This window comes from Odocoileus virginianus, chromosome 23, assembly GCF_023699985.2.
Source record: "Odocoileus virginianus isolate 20LAN1187 ecotype Illinois chromosome 23, Ovbor_1.2, whole genome shotgun sequence".
NCBI lineage: Eukaryota > Metazoa > Chordata > Mammalia > Artiodactyla > Cervidae > Odocoileus > Odocoileus virginianus.
In genome coordinates this window covers 10,740,336-10,759,363 of record NC_069696.1, presented here as the reverse complement: position 1 = coordinate 10,759,363, position 19,028 = coordinate 10,740,336, and the positions used below count along the sequence as shown (strand labels likewise).

The window sequence follows — 19,028 nt, the reverse complement described above, 5'->3', positions numbered from 1 at the left end:
TCCCCTGGAGGAGGGCATGGCAACCCACCCTAGTATTCTTGCCTGGAGAATCCCCGTGGACAGAGGAGCCGGGCGGTCTGCAGGCCGTGGGGTCGTAAAGAGCACAGCGTCAGTCAGTTCAGTCCAGTCACTCAGTCATGTCCGACTCTTTGCAACCCCATGGCCTGCAACACACCAGGCCTCCCTGTCCATCGCCAGCTGCTGGAGTTTACACATACTTAATACCATTTTTCAATATTGGCTTCCCTAGCAATAGCTTGGGAGAACCGATTTAAAGAATCAAGCTGGTGGTTATCACTTAGTACAGCCTAGATCTAGGTCAGTTATTATTTGTAAGGGAAACATGACAGGAGAAGTCAGAAGTGCACACCCTTGGATGCATAAGGTAGGAAAACATGACCAAAGAAATGAGGAACAAAGGAATACAAAAGCATGTGTGGAAATCAGTGGCTGCAAACATCTAGGAGAATTTATTCCTGCGGTCTTAGGCACAAGCCTCTACCCTGCGTAGCCATCAGCCAGTTCTGAGAATCAGAACTTGGGTAACAACCAGTTTCTGTGAACTGCTTTTGGAGGTTCTCTGAAAAACCTCAGACCTCTAAATGGTAGCTTTATAGTAAGTTCTGAAAAACATTGTTTTTGTTTTGCAAGAAAATTAGGGGTAATAAAGGCCATGAAGTTTATGAGTAATTCATGAATAACTTTCCCAATGAAACATGTCTATATGTTCCTAAGTACATTAGTTTAAATACCCCAAATAAGGAATTTGGGGATAATATTTTGATAATATTTCAGTGCTGTTATTTTTTTTTCAACAAGAGCCTATTTCAGTTCATCCAGAAAGTAAATATACTATTACTCATGTGTATTTGTAGCCATGAAGTGCATCTGCAGATGCTCAGAGGGCCCCTGAAGGCGTGGTTTCAGTCTGGGTCCCATCTTTACACTTTCCCCAGGATTCTGACGGTCACAGCCACACCATGACCTGGCCATGTCCTCTCTCACACTGAAAGAGCCTCTCACCCACACTGCCTCATTGCCACCGCCAGTTTGTCCCTATAAGGAAGGAAGAGCAGTCTTAGGAAAGATGTTAGCTGACATCTGCGGGAGCTGGTCTGGTGGTCCCGGGGGTCGCCTGGCTCCACCGGGTGTCATCCTCATGGATCTTAAAAGGTGATTGCTTGCCCTGCTCCATGCAGCGTAGGAGGCCAGACACAGTGTGTGGTGGAACCCATGGTCTCCTTGGTCCTTGCCTGAGGACTTTGGCCTAAGCAGCATCATCAACATGACGATCCGAAAAAACATTTCCTCTAACATCCATTGAAGGCAGGAAGAGAAGGGGACAACAGAGGATGAGATGGTTGGATGGCATCACCAACTTGATGGACACGAGTTTGAGTAAACTCTGGGAGTTGGTGATGGACAAGGAGGTCTGGCGTGCTACAGTCCATGGGGTCGAAAAGAGTCGGACACAACTGAGCAACTGAACTGAACTGAGCTAAGCTGAGCTGGGCATGCATGAATCCTCCAGTCTGGAGGAGATCCAATTGGCTCTAAGCCTGAACCTGTGGCCTCTCTAGTGTGTTAAGTTGCTAAACAGAAAAGGCAAAGATGCACACAAGTGGATGCATGCCACCTTAGGATGCTCTGAAAACAGGTTTCCTGCCCATAATCAGAGATGGACGTTCAGTTCAGTTCAGTGAGTGTCTCCTCCAGAAAGGGCTAGGAGAGGGAATTTCCTGGTGGTCCAGGGGTTAGGACTCAGTGCTTTCACTGCTGTGGCCCAGCTTCAGTCCTTGGTCAGGAACTAAGATCCCAAAAGCCTTGCAGTGTGGCTGAAGAGAAGAAAAAGGAATAGGTAGGAGAGCTGCTCAATGGTGGTGTGAGGAACCAGACACCATAAGGAGTTCACTGTACTTTTTCTGCTTTTCCCAGTCACAGGAGGGATCGTGCTACATGTGGTTCCCTCAGACTTCAGGGCAGTTCTAGTACAAGGTCTGTAGACGTTCCGACTACTTTATCCCAGGCTGTGATTATTCTGAGGCAGGGGAGACAAGCCTTCCTCACAGATGCTTCCCGTGTTGTTGAGTTTGTCCCAAGAGCCTGGGTTGATCTTTGCATGTTGATAGAAAAAAAAGAAAGAAAGAAAGAAAGGTTTATCGTAATCTGGACTCTGCTGGGCTCTGCTCCAGCTGTTCTGCGGATGCTGTGGCAAGTTTGCCTCAGGGATTCTGGTTTTTGATCGTACCCAGAGAGGTATGTTAAGGCTCCCATCAGCTATAATCTGAATCAGGGGGAGGAGGATTTTCTGAGACTTCTAAAAATAACTCCTCAGGTGTCTTTTGGATGCCAGTTCCATTTGCAGTGTAGGTCTCTCCCCACATGTCAGGGCTTTGACTCCGAGAATGTGAGACTCATCTGATGACGGTCCCAAAGGAGCAGGTGCCGGCTGGAACTCAGGGAAGAACTGACGATGGTCAGAAAGGCCCACTGCTGAGTGGTTTTAAAAAACCAAAGCAAATCAAGTTCGCGTCCCCTCAAGCCTCATACAGCTCCCAGATTTTCAAATCTGCCTCTTCCCTACCTTCTGTCATGTTCTCTCACAACAAGATATTCTTGCTGCTGCTGCTAAGTCGCTTCAGTCGTGTCCGATTCCGTTTGACCCCATAAACGGAAGCCCACCAGACTCCACCGTCCCTGGGATTCTCCAGGCAAGAACACTGGAGTGGGTTGCCATGCGCTTCTCCAGGAGATTTTCCCAACCCAGGGATAGAACCTGCGTCTCTTGTGTCTGCTGCATTGGCAGGCAGGTTCTTTACCCCAGCACCACCTGGGAAGCGACTTTAAACTTCTTTCTGAGGGTTTCCATGTTCTGAGACGGTTAAGACGGATGGTAGGCATGGTAGCGTCAGATCTCCCCTGCGTGCGAGCTGAGCAAGCTAGCCCGGCCCTGTTCTGTGGGCACCCACAGGAGACATGAGACCCCCGGATCAGAGGGTCTCAGAGCTCACAGCTCAGCAAGCAGCCCCCTAGGTCTCATCCACCCAGAGGATGCTATGCAGACAGGAAGCTTGCATCCCAGCTGAAGGACACCCAGCTTGGGGAACTCACCACTCACTATTACAGTGAACAGAAGCCAGGCTGCTCTTGTCTGGAGGGAGATGAGACCTCACTCCTAGAGGTTGCTCACTGCAAGCAAACCCGTGAGAAATGGCCCTGGAAAAGATCTGGCAGTGTTCTGAGTCTTCCATGTCCCCACAAGGATGTGCAGGCACGTGCAGGGCAGGGGTGGTGGCCCCCGGCACACAGGAAAACCATGTGGTTCATCTGCAGTTGTTGACGACCCCCTCTAGGAAGTCAGAGCAAGCATAGGGAACTGCTAGGGGCTGATGTCTGCCTTGGAAGGTTGGGGGTGGATGGTTGTCTTCTTGTTTCTTACCCAGAGAGAACACTGGTTCGTCCAGCGGCCCTTTCAGTTTGGATTATCTGCAGGTGTTTTTGTTCACAGTTTCTTGGTTCTTTGGAAACAGAGGACTTCTGTCTTGCATTTATTTGGGGGCTGGATGTTTTATCTGGAGAGCTGTGAATTTGTTTTTATTTCTAGATGATTTACTTTCTAAGACTCCTCTTGAAAATGTTTAGGCACATGTTGAAGCTCATCCAAACTGGCAACTCCCCACTGCAGCGTCTTAATCCAGCTAAGTCTCCTGTGTCCACCCATTCTCGGGGCGACTCCACCACTGATGATGGACTCAGAGGGTGACAGTCCCTGTGGCAGGTGTCACTGATCGATTCTAGAATGTCCTGTGAGACCAGTTCTCATGTCTGCCTTGCCTACAGAACTGCCAGTCTTTTTCCTAGGAGTCTGGGTGAAATGTTTAATGCTCAAAAGATAAACACGTGAGAAACTCTGAAGTGGTCAGTTCAGGACACCAAACACCGGTGGGTGTGTCGGGGGGCCGCCCCAGAGAGGGTTTCCCAGTGACCCCCCCATGCTTCGAGGTCGGTCACTGCCAAGAAGCCCATGTCCATTTTCAGCCATTCCTTTCCCTGGATGGGCAGGGACACATGCTGGAGAGGGTCCAACCCCGCCCTCAGGTCTGGGCACGGAGTGTGACCCTTCTGACAGATAGCACAGACTGGTATTGGGGGGAGCGAGCCTCTCCCTGGGCCCAGCGTCCCCCCCGCGTCCAAATGGATGTGGACTCTGCGTCTCCCAGCCCCCTCCCACCAGGACGGTCTGGCCAGGGCACCCACAGGCGGTGGGAGTTCCTCTTGCCTCATGCTCAGGGGCCTGCTGGCTCCCAAAGGCCTTCCCCGGCCCCTCAAGCCCTCTCGTGTGTCCTCCTTCTCCCCAGAGACGGGCAGGTGCCTCTCCCGGGCCAAGGCCTCACCCCCAGCCCAGCTGTCCTGCAGCAAGGTGGGCGGCGTGGAGAGCTGCTCGCTTTCCTGCCCCGGCCCCACACTCTTCACGCCAGGTAACCGAGGCTGTCCCGGGGATGGGGTGGTGGGGAGGGGGGCAGGGCTCCATCCCCCAGGATCCAGCCCCCGATCCCTGCTGCTCTCTGGGAAAGGACCCCAACTTGAGGACCCCCAGCCCTGGTCACTGAGTGGCCCTGGGCAGCTGTCTGGTTCTCTGGGGGCCACAGCGTCCTCCTCAAAAGCACAGTGGACCCGTTCCTGCCCAGACAGTTAGCCAGTGGTCATGTAGCAATAATGAATGGACTTAAGGGTCAGTCCCGACCTTCCTCGTATTCAGTGACCTCCCCCAAGGCCCCTAGGATCTGGGGTGCTGGGAGAGAGGGGCACCCAGGCCCACCTCACCACTGGCCTCTCCACAGACTCGGACAACAGCTACAGCCTGAGCTGCGGTGTCCCCAGCCTCCAGGGCAAGGCGCTCCCGAAACGCAACGGCACTAGCTCCAGCGCCGGGCCCAGCTGCTCAGGTAGAGCCCCGGCCCGTCCAGGCTGCAGCTCACCCATGTGACCTCTTAATCGTGCCCGGCACCAGCCGGGGGAGCGGAGGGGCATGGCCCGGGAAGGTCTCCCGACCTGGCGCCTGCCCAGTATGGCTCAGGGTTCTGGGGAGCTCAGAGCAGGGCCAGGACCCAGAAGCGGCCAGGCTGCAGGCCGAGGCCCAGTCCAGGGCCCGTGCACCACGGAAGGGCCCGTCCGCCTCTGAGTCTCTGGGCCACGGATCCAGAGTCCTTCAGTGACCCTAAAGTGAGTGCTGTGAGCCTGTGGATCTCAGATTCCATTTCACAGAAGTGAGTCACATGTGCTGTGACCATGAGATTCTAAAAGCTCCCGGAGTCGGGGCTCCCCTGGGAGACCCCACCTCAGGAGCACCACGCACACTCTTGCCCTCGGGGCGCAGCCAGCTCCCCGCAGCCGAAGGTGGTGCTTCGGCAGCTTTTCCCGTTCGGGATGCTGGACTTGGTGGCATGTCTGATGCATGCGCCGTGTAACGCTAAGCTACTGTGACTCCAGGAGCCTTTACTGTGGCCTCTGTGAGCTGCCCTCGGAAGGAGTCGGTGGCTCTGCACGTCTGTGTCGTTTCCAGTCCTCCCCTCCCGTGCTCCCCTCTCCCGCTGTGCTGCCCCTTTTCCCCGAAAGCAGGAGCCGTTAAACTCGTTAAACTCGCTCTGATGACGAGGGAGAAGGCCGGAGGCTCGCCTCTCCTCCTCCGCAGACCTCTGGCTGGCTGACCCCTGGCTTTCACTTGGCCCCGCCATCCACACTCGCACTTTCTCAGGGAGAGCAGTCAGGCCTCAGAGACTCCCCCCACCTCCCAGTGGACGTGGCCCCCCAGCGGGCCCCCTCACCCTCAGGCCGCCCCTGCCGTGCCCGGCCCCCACCACGCCCCTGCCCACGGGAGAGGCCGCCACTGGGTGTGGGCTTTCCCCAGGTGCCCCCGCCACCCGCATCAGGCAGAAGGCGCGCTTCAAGATCCGAGACGCCAAGTGCCACCTCCGGCCCAGAAGCCGGGAGCCAGCCAAGGAGGCCCCGAGGCAGCTGCTGCTGGGTGAGTGGGCCGCCCCGGTGCCAGCCCACGCGGCGGGCAGTGGGGTTCCTGGAACCCCCGGGGCCCCGCAGCCCGCGGTGGTGTCCCTGGGGATGAAAGCCGGCGTTCAAACAGAGTATCCCCCGGGGCCCCTCACTCCGCCTCCCCCCGGGGTCCAGCGAGCTCCCCCCAGAGCTAGGCTCTCTGCCGGCTCGTGTCCAAGTGGAAGGAGTCCCGGGGCTCCCTCAGCGGCCCTTTCTTCAATGAGGGTGGCCAAGAAGGGCGTTCCGGGCGGGGGACCTCCATGGGCCAAGCCAGGGAGCCGGGCCAGAAGAAAGCAGCCAGCTCTGTTTCCATGACAGTTCCTGACACCTGACGGACCTGGGCACTCAGCAGGTCTAACCTGGGCCGGGGTGCCCCGAGCTGGGGCCGCACGGCTTCCCTGAGGGACACGCTCCGGGGGCCCCGAGGGCAGCGGTGTGAGGGCCTCGACGGGGCGGGTACAGGGCTCCGTCCCCCCGGGCCCGGCCTTCTCCAGCCCATCTGAGCCTGAACTCTCGGGCGAGGTGGGACCCCGCTCCCCGCCCCCTGCCACCTTTGCCACAGTGGCCCCTTCCTTGTCCAGAAAACTGCCACATGACCTTTGTGACCCTCAAGTGTGACTCCTCCAAGAAGAGGCGCCGTGGCCGGAAGTCCCCATCCAAGGAGGTGACCCACATCACGGTCGAGTTTGAGGTGGAGACAAAGGTGGAAGAGGCCTCAGGTGGGTGAGGGGTCCCCTCGCAAGGTGCTGAGAGCCTCCACGAGGACAGCAGACGGGGAGGGCTGACAGGGGTCCGCTGGACCCAAAGCCGGGCTCCTACTCGAGCCACAACGGCTCCCAGATGTGGAGGCTGGCCGGGCAGGCGGGGGAGCCGGCCAGGGCCAGTGGGGCCTCAAAGCAGCTGCAGGTGGAAGAGGAGGCCAGGGGCCACGGGAGGAGCAGGCCTGGTGCTGCAGGGAGGGCCACGCCGCCTCTCCCCTCCCTCCGTCTTCACCCGGGCCGGGCGGGTCCTCCCCAGGACCACAGACCCAGCACCGGCCTCTCCCAGGCTCCAGAAGGGGCCTCGTGGGCTGGACGGGGCTTCTCACTTCCTCCGGGCTGTGAGTGTCGAGCTGTGACAGGGGAGCGGAGGTCTGTCAGCAAGTGTGTGCGGCGTGTGCCTGGCCCTGGATGCTACAGAAACGGGGGACAGACCCTGCTCCCCACGCTGGCTGCACCACCAGTCATGGAGGGGGCAGGGAGGGGGCACACACCCCCCAGGGCCAAGGGAGCCGCTGGACGGTGGGCACGTGAGAACAAAGAGGGCGCAGCGCTCAGGACCCTCCCAAGAGAGGGGCCCCGGAACCTCCCCAGGCGCGGTGCCATCCAGACCAGAACCTGGAATCACAGTTCACCGAGTGGAAGCGGGTGGCAGGGACAGTGTTCAGGCAGAGGGAGTAGAAGAGGCCCAGAGGCGGAGAGAGCGGGGTGCATTCAGGAGACAAGGTGCAGGGAAGGGCAGCCGGAAGGCGGAGTTCGCGGCGAGTCCGAGTGCGGGGCGTCAAGGCTAGCAAGGCACGGGGTTCCGGGCCACGAGGGGCCTCGGGTTCAAGGTCAGACAGCTGTAATGCTGTCCTGGAGACAGAGGCAGCCTCACGGGTGTTTGTGTGGCTGGACGGGCTCCCATCAGGGAGCTGTGCCAGGGGAGGAGAGACGCGTCACGGTGGCAGAAGCCCGCCTGCTTCTCAGATCTGCTTCCGGTCCTCGAACCGCTCACACCTCTTGGACCCTGGGCCCCCGGCCTGTCATATGTTCGCGGCTCCCCCCCCCCCGCCGCGCCCCTCTCCAGCCCCTGAGCAGTGGCCCGGCCACCCCGGCATCTGGCGGAGGGGGGCACGTGCTGGCAGAGGCCCCTCCCGAGGGAGGTGGCGAGCCTGGGTCTCGCCCGCCCCTGCAGACACCTGCGAGGCTGACTGCATGCGGAGGCGAGTGGAGCAGAGCCTGCAGGCCGCCGTCAAGACCCTGCGGAAGTCCGTGAGCCGCCAGCTCTTCTCCGTGCAGGCCGCGGGCACCGAGTACGAGCTGGCCCAGCGGCCCGCCAAGGCCCCGGAGGGCCCAGGGGCGTGCGGCCCTAGCCACGCGCTGCAGGACGGCAAATGCGGTGAGTCCCTGCCCGCAGCGTCACCCTGCGCGCTCTGTCCATCCAGCCCAGGTCCCAGCCCACGGGGGAGACAGACACGTCGGGAGAGGATGGGGGACAGGGAGGCCCCCAAGGAAAAGCACTCAGACGCAATGGCTGGTATTAGATAGCACCCCTCCCCGGCGCCCGGACGGTGTCCCTGTGTCCTAAGGAGGGTGGGCAGGGAGAGTGAGGCCAGCAAGGCCCCCGCCGAGGGGCATGGAGGGTGTGGGACCAGTGTGAGTGGCTAGAGGAGGCTTCCTGGAGGAGGCATGTGGGAGCCGAGGGCAGAGGAGGAGCCGGGCAAAGATGCCCGTGAGGCTGAGGGCTTCCCAGGGGGCAGCTGTGCCGCGGGGAGCAGGGGGGGGCCCGGCCACAGCAGGGGCCGGGACAGGGCAGCCAGGTCTCGTGAAAGAGGCTGGTGACCAGTGCCCCAGAACTGGCAGATCAAGTCGGGGACGGTTTTTGAGCCAGCCGCATGGGGCTAAGAGGTGAACCTAGCAAGAGTCCTTGTTCTAGCGGGGTCCACGGTTACGTGGGAGAGAAGGCAGGCAGCCAGCAGGCAAACACGCCCTCAGGCCAGAAGAGGGCCTGGCCGGCCCAGGGTGGCCCTGGGCGCTGTGGGATGATGCCCTGGACCGCACCGAGTGGGCACAGCCTCACCCACCCTCAGCTGCGGGAAAGCCAAGTTGGGGACAGTGGAGGAGGAGGGGAGACCTGGCGAGAGATGACGGGGCCTGGAAGCAGGAGCAGCAGGAGAGGCAGACGCGGGAAAGAAAACTCAAGACCTTGCTTTGGACGGGGAGGCGGGGGAGGAGGAGGCTTCCAGGATAGCTCCAGGGGCGTGGGCCACCTGGGCAGAGGAGCCGTGGTTCTCTGATCTGGGGGAACCTGGGGGGAGAGGGGCCGGAGGAGGTAGGGTTCCAGGTGTCCGGCCAGCTTGAGAAGCTTGAGAGTCACCCTTGTGGAGGTGCTGACTAGCCTGGAGCCACACTCCCAGAACAGATGTAGACTAGGCCAGAGATGCAGGCGGGGGGGAGGAGGCAGGATCCGGGCGGTGGGGGGAGGCGGGGACAGGGCGGGAGGCAGAGTGCTACCCCGCGACCCCGCCGGAGGGCGGGGTGCTGGCAGTGTTGTCAGTCATGTGCTTCTGATAACTTACTCTGAAACCATTTCAAACTTGCAGAAACGTTACCAGACAGAACAAAGAATGTCCACATTTGCTCTGTCCAGAGTCCCCCGTTGTGGACGGCTAACAGCATTTGCTCCATAACGGTTTCGTGTGTGTGTGCGGGCGCATGTGTGTGTTTTATAAAACCATGAGTTGGTACCAGCACCTCCGATTCAATACCTTGGGGTTCTTTCTAACCTTGTCTTTTTCCATGTTTCTAAACATCTTGTTCAGGGAGACGTCCACCCCCATCCCCCTCGCCTTCTCAGTCTGTGTCCTCGTCTCCTCGTCCGTGTGCTTATGTGACCAGCGCCGCCAGCTTCCTCTGGCTCTCCTCAGCCCCCCGGGGCCCCGGCACTCCCCCAGCCCCTCTGCTGTGCCCCCCACGGCCTCGGGTAGCAGCTCCCATGCGGGGATGGGGAGGGGCAGGCAGAGGGGCTTCATGTGGATGAAGTGACTGAGGCGCATCCCAGAAGCAGGTGGTCCACGGGCAAGGGGTCAGGCTGGAGGGCAGCGTGTGGAGGCCCCTTACCAGAGGGCTGAGCAGAGGAGTCTGGGAGGGCCCTAAGCAGCAGCAACCAGGAGAAGGAGTGAGACCAGAGTCCTCCCTGACGACCACCGCCTGACCCCTACCCCCTACCCCCCGCTTCTGGAAAGGGTCTGGGCCCCAGGGACGAGAGCTGTGCCCTCTGTGGAAGGACAGAGCCTGGGCTTGGGGTGCCAGGAGATGGACAGCCGGTGGACCCGCTGGCCCCCACTCCACACCTCGGCCCCCAGCAGTCTCTCCACTTTGCCCCCCACAGTGGCCTGCGGGCCTGGCACCTACTTCAGCGGGGAGCCCGGACAGTGTGTGCCGTGCCCACCGGGGACCTACCAGGACGGGGTCGGCCAGCTCAGCTGCACCCCATGCCCCAGCAGCGACGGGCTGGGCCTGGCTGGTGCCCACAACGTATCCGAGTGCGGAGGTGAGTAGGGGCCCAGGCTCGGAGGAGAGCGGGGCGGGGGGACGGGGCACCTCCTGCCTGCCCCGAGGTTCCCAAAGCCAAGCCCGGGGGGACGTCAACGCCTGCCCCGAGGTTCCCAAAGCCAAGCCCCGGGGGGACGTCAACGCAGCCGCGCTTGCAGATCGCCCTGCAGACCCACAGCGCGTGCCCGGGTGCAGGCCGTGAGCAGGCGCTGGGCTGCTCTCGGTGCTCCTCAGAACCCCCCGTGCAGGTCAAAAAGGACTTTACAGTGGATCACTTGCTCGCGGGGCAGCTTGTAGTGGAGGCTCGTAGTGCTTTATGGTTCACCAAACTCGTGAGCCCTCGTGAAGCACCCATCAGGGCCAAAATGCTTCGTAGAGTGTGGCCAGACACTGGGCAAGAACTGTGCCCTACGCAAAGAACTTCACAGTTTGCCCTGTAGGTGGTTGGGAGAGCCCTTTCTTAACTTACCAACCAGTTTGGTTTGCAAAGATTTTTTCCACTTACTACCCACACTTAACTCATCTGTGACTGGGCTCATCGCCTTCCCCCCATCAGCCTGCCTTCCCAGGCCATGTGGGGATTACCCAAGAGAATGGGGGAGGAAGGGCCTCCCTTAGGGCGCTAGTAACCTCCAGCCTTCTCTGGAAACAGAAGGGATCAGACCCGAGTCCCTGCAGCCTGGCCGCTGCCCTCTGGCCTGGCCCCTTCCAGGAGTGTGGTCTCTGCCCCAGAGAGGTCCCTGGTGGTGGTGGTGGTTGGTGGCTAAATAGTGTCCGACTCTTGCGACCCCATGGACAGCAGGCTCCTCTGTCCATGGGATTCTCCAGGCAAGAGTACTGGAATGGGTTGCCATTTCCTTCTCCAGGGGATCTTCCCGACTCAGGAATCGAACCCAGGTCTCCTGCATTGCAGACAGATTTCTTACCAACTGAGCTACAGGGAGAGGCCCCTGGGGGAGCAGCAAATTCCAGGGTCTGGGCTGAGAAAGCCCTAAGTACACGCCTTGCTCAGCACCAGGACACCCTCCGCATCCTGACTCTTTGCTGGAATGCGTCGTCCCCTCCCTTTGTCCCAGCTGTGTCTTGGGGACCTCACAGACACCTCTGCCTCTGCTCAGACCCAGCCAGGCAGATAGACCAGGGAGAGTCGGTTCAGCTCAGTTCAGTTCAGTCGCTCAGTTGGGTCCAACTCTTTGTGACCCCATGGACTGCAGCAAGCCAGGTCTCCCTGTCCATTGCCAACTCCCAGAATTTATTCAAACTCATGTCCATTGAGTCGGTGATTCCATCCAACCATCTCATCTTCTGTCGTCCCCTTCTCCTCCCGCCTTCAATCTTTCCCAGCATCAAGATCTTTTCCAAGGGAGCATCAGCCTTCAGCTTAGCAGCCCCTGGTCCCACATGACAACACAGCGTGGCCTGCCCCTTGTGCAGAGGCCCCTGAAATAAATGACCTCCCATCTCCACCCGTGGGGTCCACCCTTCCCAGGTCTACAGCAGGAGTGCTTCTCCTCACCCCGCAGCCCTCCCAGCGGGTAGGAGGAGAGACGCCAGGCCTGGCCAAGGCCACACCATGTGTTCCTCCCCCTCCCCCAGCCCGGCTGCCCTCTGCCTTTCCTAGGCAGCTGAGGGCTGAGCGGAGGGCAGGGCCCTAGCGAGGCGCCCCTCCCCCAGCCTGAGCTGTGACCTCTGACTTCCAGGCCAGTGCTCTCCAGGGTCCTTCTCCACTGACGGCTTCAGGCCCTGCCAGGCCTGCCCCGTGGGCACCTACCAGCCTGAACCTGGGCGCACAGGCTGCTTCCCCTGTGGAGGGGGCCTGCTCACCAAGCACGAAGGCACCACCTCCTTCCAAGACTGTGAGGCCAAAGGTGAGGACTCCCCCGCACCCCACTCCCAACCACTCTGCTCAGGGACGGTTCCCCTGGCGCCCTCACTTCCTGCCGTGGCAAGCGCCCAGGGTCGGGGGGGTCCTGGAGCCCACAAGCAGGGGACGCTAGGTGACCAGCTCCAGGCTGCACGGGGACGGAACAGCAGGGGCCAACCCACGCCCACCCAGAGTCTCGGACGAGCGGGTCAGGCAGGCGCAGCAGCTCCGGTCTGGAGCTCTGGGCCCCCAGCCACCCGCCCCTCGAGGCACCGGGCTTTGCGCTGCACTGGGAGGAGGTTGGGAGGGGAGGAAGTGCAGGAGGCAGAGGGGCAGTGGGATGAGGTCGGAGGTCAGAGATCAGAGGTCTTCAGTGCTGCCACGGTCACGTACCCAACACTCCACCCCCGCCCCAGGACTGGCTCTCCCAGCCCTGCCCACCCGCTGATGCCCCAACAGACTCTGAATCCTCCCAGCTGGCTCTCCAGACCTCAACCCCCGACAGCTCCTGCCAGGGGTCCTGGCCTTTACTCTTGGCATCCCCCAAAAGTGTGTCTGGACCCCACTTCCTCTCCTCTCATTCTCTCCGAGCCCCCACCTGCCGGTCAGATGGTCACCCCAGAGCCCTCAGTGTGCGCTCCCAGCACGCTGCCCGCGGGATCCCTGTGTTGCTGGAGCCCCAGTCAGTTCTCAGCTGCACGGCCCCCTCGGAGCGCTCTTCCTGCTCCCCCTTGGCCTGTGCCCCAAGCCCGGCTCAGCCCCCATCCCAGGCCCCCAGCCCTGGCTCCTGAGTCTGGGTAAACCTGGGAGCCCGCTTTAGGCAGCATCTCTTCACGGATGACACGCCTGTCTCCAGTCCAGCCTCTCCCCGAACTCAGCTCTGCCCTCCTGCCCACGACGGCTCCACGCTGTGTCTAACAAGCCCCTCAGAGTCTACGAGCCCAGGCCCCCTCCGGCGCCCGGCGGGCCCCCCGCCAGGTGCTCTAGGGAACCTCGGCGTCACCGAGTCCTCTCCCCTCTCCCCCCACCCCCAGTCTGTCTGCAACGTCTGCAGCTCTAGCTTCTAAACAGACCCAGGCAGTCTCAGCTTCTAAACTGACCCAGGCCGCCGCCAGCTCCCCAGATGGCCCTGACCCACCCTGCCCAGGCCTCCGCCCCAGCCCCCGCCCAGCTCGCCCAGAGCCCACTCCCGGTGCAGCCGCCCGGGGCATGGGGAGGCTCCATTCCTCGCTCAGAGGGAAGCCCAGTCCTCACCGTGACCCCGACCTCTGCTCCAGCCACCCCCTCTGTCGGGGCCAGCTCCGCATTCCTCAGGGCCCCACGCCAGACCCTTCACTGCCTTCGTCCCTGACCTCCCTCTGTGTGCAGCCCCAAGCATCTCCCTCTCCGTTTGTTACCTGCACGGAGGGTCAGACGGGCGCAGCCTGACTAAGGAGCTGGCCCCAGGACAGGGCTCAGTCTGCCTGGCTCACTCAGACCCCCGTGGTCCCCAGAGCACCCTGCACGGTCGTGGAGGGCGTCCGGGAGCAGAGGGTCAGCCCGTTCAGGGCCTGGGCATGGGTGGCAGGAGGTCACCCAGAGGTGGGGAAGGGCCTTGAACTCTGCTGAGTCAGCCATGGAGGGCAAGGAGCCCCAGGGAGAATGCCCACCCCACCTCTTTCCCCTCCCCGACAGTACACTGCTCCCCCGGCCACCACTACAACACCACCACCCACCGCTGCATCCGCTGCCCCGTCGGCACCTACCAGCCCGAGTTCGGCCAGAACCACTGCATCACCTGTCCGGGCAACACCAGCACGGACTTCGACGGCTCCACCAACGTCACACACTGCAAAAGTGAGCGCTGCTCTTCCCACGGGGTGGGGGCGGGGCAGCGGGGGCTGCCAGAGGGGGCTGGGGGCCAGGTCGGGGGGCAGGGTGAGCCATGACGTTGCGGTGTGTCCTCAGGGAGACTGCTGACCCCTCCCTACCCCGTCACATCCACACAGCGCACGGTGGGGTGCCCGGGTGTGGAGGGTGCAGCGGGCCTGGGCTCCCCGAGCGGCGTGACTGCACTGTTGTTCGTGGGTGCCCCGGCTCACCTGTGCCCAGCCAGGCCCCGCTCCAGGCTCCAGTCTGTAGGGGGAGAGCCCTGGCCCAGCCAGGGAGGCTTGGGGGCAGCTGCCCGAGGGGACCCTGCAGCTCTGAAGGCTGCCCGGGGCACAGACCAGGGGAGCCGAGCAACGGGAAGCAAGGTACCCGGTGTGTACTGGGTCCGGGTGTGACGGGGAGACCAGATGGCCGCGCTGTGTCTATAAGAGGCTTCATTTCAGCCATGAGCAGCGTAGGTAGTAGAAGCCAGTCTGCAGACAGGCCATCCCCTGGTCTCAGACCAGCACATCATTTAGGCCTGACCCAGAAGATGCTGTCTTTAGGGGTTTCTGACTCGCTCTTCAGAGTCCTTTGGGGCCTATTTTCTGGTATTTCAACTTTTCTCCAATCAGTTTCCGGCCCTTCCAGTTTTTCCCCTTCTGGGGCTGCTGGTCATAGGTGGGACAGCCTAGAGGCCCGTGAAGGAGATTTAATCCTAGGGGTGGACTCTGTCCCCTGTGCCGGGGCTGCCCTTGCTGGGCACGCGGCCTCCCGGTTCAGCTCAATAGAGGCAAGGTTTTAAATGTTTAAACATCCTAATGTGGAAAAGCGGGGAAGTCAAGTCAGAGGGAAGTTTCTGGAATGATAAGGTGAAAATGACACATTTCCCAGAAATTAGGATGTGAGGAAAAGAGTTTTAAATGAAAATACGAGAGAAAATTACGTATGTTTAATGTGTGCATGCTAAGTCGCTTCAGTTGTGTCCGACTCTTTGAGACCCCATGCACTGTAGCCCACCACGCTCCTCTGTCCATGGGATTCTCCAGACAAGAATACTAGAGTGGGTTGCCAAATCCTCCTCAAAGGGATCTTCCCAACCCGGGGATTGAACCCCCATCTCCTGCAGCTCCTGCTTTGCAGGCAGATTCTTTACCACTGAGCCACCAGGGAAGTCTGTGTATTTAGTATTTACACTCAGTTTTCTTTGCCTAACTTCCTTTTATGAGGTTAAGCTAGGAACCAGTTAGTTCATTCAAAAGTCACGTTTGGCCTCTTGGCAAATGCACGGCTTAGCTAAAAAAGGAAAATAAAAAGGGAGCGTGTCTCCTGCCCGTGCTGTGTGGCCCCTCAGCCTGCCTGGGGAGGGCCGCACCTGGCACCTGGGGGGCTCTCGGGATGAAGACGAGTCAGTGGAGAGACAGGGAACGTCCGGGCAGAGGCGGCCTTGGCTGAGACCCGGGAGGGGAGCAGCCCTCCCGGCTGGCAGGGAGCTGACAGCTGCAGGGCCCAGAGCCCGCCTGCCGGGGGTCGAGGGCGCCAGGCGGGGAGGCCAGGATGAGGCCCCAACCTCGGAGCTGCAGGTGAGGCCCCCAAGGGCACCCAGGAAGGAGCGGGGCAGCCAGGACGGGGCCCCTGAGGAAGAACCAGCCCAGGGCCTGGCCGGGGGAGGAGGGCCCAGGAGGGGACAGGGCGCCTGCCAGCCCTCCCTGGGCCTCCTCAGTGGCGGAGGGCCAGCCAGCCTGACCAGGCCGCGGGCCACGGTGCCCACAGACCAGCACTGTGGCGGCGAGCTCGGCGACTACACAGGCTACATCGAGTCCCCCAACTACCCCGGCGACTACCCCGCTAACGCTGAGTGCGTGTGGCACATCTCACCACCCCCCAAGCGCCGGATCCTCGTCGTGGTCCCCGAGATCTTCCTGCCCATCGAGGACGAGTGTGGCGACGTCCTGGTCATGAGGAAGAGCGGTACGTGCCCATCTAGGCACTCGCGTCTGACCCCGAGGGCTGGGCTTTCCAGCACGGCAGGGAAAGGATCGGGAGAGCCTGGGGCGTGCCCTCCACCTGGGAATCGAGGACCTGCCAGACCCGGTCTCGGCACTGACCGCCAGCCACTCTCCGCCCCAGTTGTCCCCACCACCCTGCCACACCACCACCTAGGGTGAGCCCCAGGAGCACCCCTGTCCCGCAGGGCCTTGCAGGGCCGGTGAAGGGCCAGGCTGGGCATTCACACGAGGCCCCAGGGCCCACCCCTGCCCTCTGCAGCAGGCTGGCTTGCCACCCCGTGGGGGCTCAGGGAGAGACTTCAGGTGGCAGGCCGGCCCCTCAGTGGTGGGTGAGCAGCAGTGCGTGCCCAGAGGCCACGGCTGCAGGAAGGGCGGGGGGTCCTGAGTCCCCAGGGACAGGGTAGAACCCCCCCTCCCCCGTTAGGGGGAGCATGTGCCTCCTCCAGGGGTGGGGGACCTCCCCACCGAGGTAGGACCACAGTGCCCACCGGGAGCGAGCCCCAGGTCAGAACGTTAGGGAAGGAGGAGGGGGACATGGTGGTACCAAGGTGCCTGCCCCCGGGACCTGGGATGAGGGGCAGGAGAACGGGGGGACGGGGGTGCAGAGGCCTCGTCCCCTGTGTGCTGCGTGGTTCCCAGGTGCCTGCATCACCCCCTCTGGGTCACTGACAAGCAGCAATGCCCCCCACCCCATCTCTGCATGTGAATGAGGCGTTGAGGCCAGGACAATCGAGGCACCTGCCCAGGCTCCTCCAGCCAGTCAGAGCCGAGTCCGGGACCATCCCTGCCCACTGCCCTCCCTGCCTCCCCCGTCCCCAGCATCTCCCCCTCCACTGTGCATCCCCAGGGCCGGGTTCTAGGGGGCCAGCCTCTCCCACCTCTCAAGAGCCTCAGGAGAGCTCCCCAGGGAGCAGGGAGGACTAGGGCACCCTTTGGCCAGCCCCAGGCACCCCAAGGGTCAGCCAGCTCACCCTTGCTCGTCTGTTCACCACGCAAGGGGCTGACCGTCCCCCCTCCCCAGCCCCAGGTCTGTCCTGGGTGCAGGCGTGAGCCCTGTCCTTGATGAGTGGGTGGCAGGGAGACAGTGACCAGCCTGTAGAAAGGGGCTGAAATACAATGTTCTCCAGATCAGAGAGGAAACATGGTGGGAGTGGAGCAGTCAGGAAGGCTTCCTGGAGGAGGGGGCACGGACACTGGTCTCAGAGGGACACAGGACCTGGGGTTGAGGGTGGGGAAGGGCATTTGAGACGAGGGGACACATGCGGGGACCAGAGAGCTGGAGACTTTGGGGGCCTGGGCGCTGCAGGTGCTGCCTGGCTGCCTGCTGGGGAGGCAGGCGGGCAGGGACAGGTGAGGCTGTGGATCTGGGGCAGCTCAACCGTGACGCGTCTCCGCCCCCAGCCTCACCCACATCCATCACCACCTATGAGACCTGCCAGACCTACGAGAGGCCCATCGCTTTCACCTCCCGCTCCCGGAAGCTCTGGATCCAGTTCAAATCCAATGAAGGCAACAGCGGCAAAGGGTTCCAAGTGCCCTACGTCACCTACGACGGTGAGTGTGGCCATCCTGCCCACCCAGCCCGGCCCTGGGGACAGACCGATCCCACGTCACCGGCCTCGGGGAGCTCCAGCCGTGGGGGAGGGTGGGGTCCAGACAGGCCCCACGAGAGGCACGGGTGGTGTCCACGGGCCTCCATGGGAGGCGCCACCCAAGCAGGGTTTGGGGGTCGGAGGGGGTGTTAGGGGGAGACCGGTGTGGGTGGGGAAGACACAGCCCGCAGTGTGAGGCCCCGGGGGAGGGCAGAGGCTGACGGCGAGCAGGGGGCACGCGGGCCCCTCGCCCTCCGCCCCTGCCCTCACCTGCCTTCCTTCCCCCTCTACGGGTTCCGGGTTCCGCAGAGGACTACCAGCAGCTGATCGAAGACATCGTCCGGGACGGACGGCTCTACGCCTCGGAGAATCACCAGGAAATTTTGAAAGTGAGTGAGCTGCTCTCTGGGAGGCGATCCTGTAATCCTGGGATGATCAGGGGCCCCTCCGCCCCCAGCCTGGACCCCAGCCCCATGCTGACATGAGGCAAGGACAGCCGTCCCAGGAGGAGAGAAGGAGGTGGCTCAGGCCGGGGGCCAGGCTGGCCCAGCAGCCATCCTTCTGGCCCGGGACCTGCTGGCGTGCCCATGGGCAGACTCCTTACGAGCTTTCAGCCTCGCTTTCCCCGTCTGTGAAATGGGGAGCACGTGACAAGGTGCTGTCTCACATCAGGAGAGTCCTCCACCGCCCTTCCCATCCTGTGCACGTCCGGAGACGCGGAGCCCCCCAGTCATGCGGGGGGCTGTGGCCGTCCCACGGCAGGCACTGGCCGAGTCAGGGTCTGGGTTCTCACTGCGCGGAGCCAGCCCCAGGGATCTACTTGGGGCCTGGGGGTCTGGCTCCAGCCCAGCCCCTGGGCAGACAGCGCCCCCCACCTGGGAGCTGAGGGTGGCATGGAAGACCAGAGCGGGCCAGCCAGCCCCCACCCCGATTCCTGCTCCAGCTGCCGCCTCCTCCCCGCTCATGGACCCAGGCAAGCCCTCTGAGCCCCGCCTGGAGCCTGAGAAACAGGATGGCTCACGGAGCTTTCCAGCACAGGCCTGGTGCGCTCCCGCACCCCGCAGACAGTTTGTAAGCCAAGAGGTCTGACCCGTGCTGCCATACCCGGACAAGACTGGGGGGTCTTGGAGCACGAAGCCCCTCGTCTCCCTCCTCAGGCACCTGTCTGTTGAGCAGGAACCAGAGGGCCCCCTGGCCTCCCCGCACCTGCCCGGCTGACAGTACCTGACTCCCCTCCTCGCCCTGGCCCTCTGCCGTCAGCTCCAGAACCCCAGAGGTCCCCACTCCTGAAGTCCAGGCCTTGGCCAGCACGGCCCAGCCTGGCGTGGCCACTGCCTGCCTCCACAGCGGCTCTCAGGCCTCCGCTCCCCAC

At 62.0% G+C, this 19,028-nt stretch overlaps 1 protein-coding gene across 1 annotated transcript in view; it reads left to right on the top strand.

Moving 5' to 3' along the window:
• The window catches only part of SCUBE1 (signal peptide, CUB domain and EGF like domain containing 1), a 124,483-nt gene that overhangs the window by 103,111 nt on the left and 2,344 nt on the right, over nucleotides 1-19,028 (top strand). Inside the window, 11 exon segments of the mRNA XM_070453465.1 lie at nucleotides 4,359-4,478; nucleotides 4,842-4,946; nucleotides 5,909-6,025; nucleotides 6,630-6,767; nucleotides 7,984-8,187; nucleotides 10,180-10,341; nucleotides 12,044-12,211; nucleotides 13,882-14,043; nucleotides 15,829-16,026; nucleotides 17,466-17,618; nucleotides 17,966-18,045. Of these exon segments, the coding sequence (XP_070309566.1) occupies nucleotides 4,359-4,478; nucleotides 4,842-4,946; nucleotides 5,909-6,025; nucleotides 6,630-6,767; nucleotides 7,984-8,187; nucleotides 10,180-10,341; nucleotides 12,044-12,211; nucleotides 13,882-14,043; nucleotides 15,829-16,026; nucleotides 17,466-17,618; nucleotides 17,966-18,045 (1,607 nt within the window).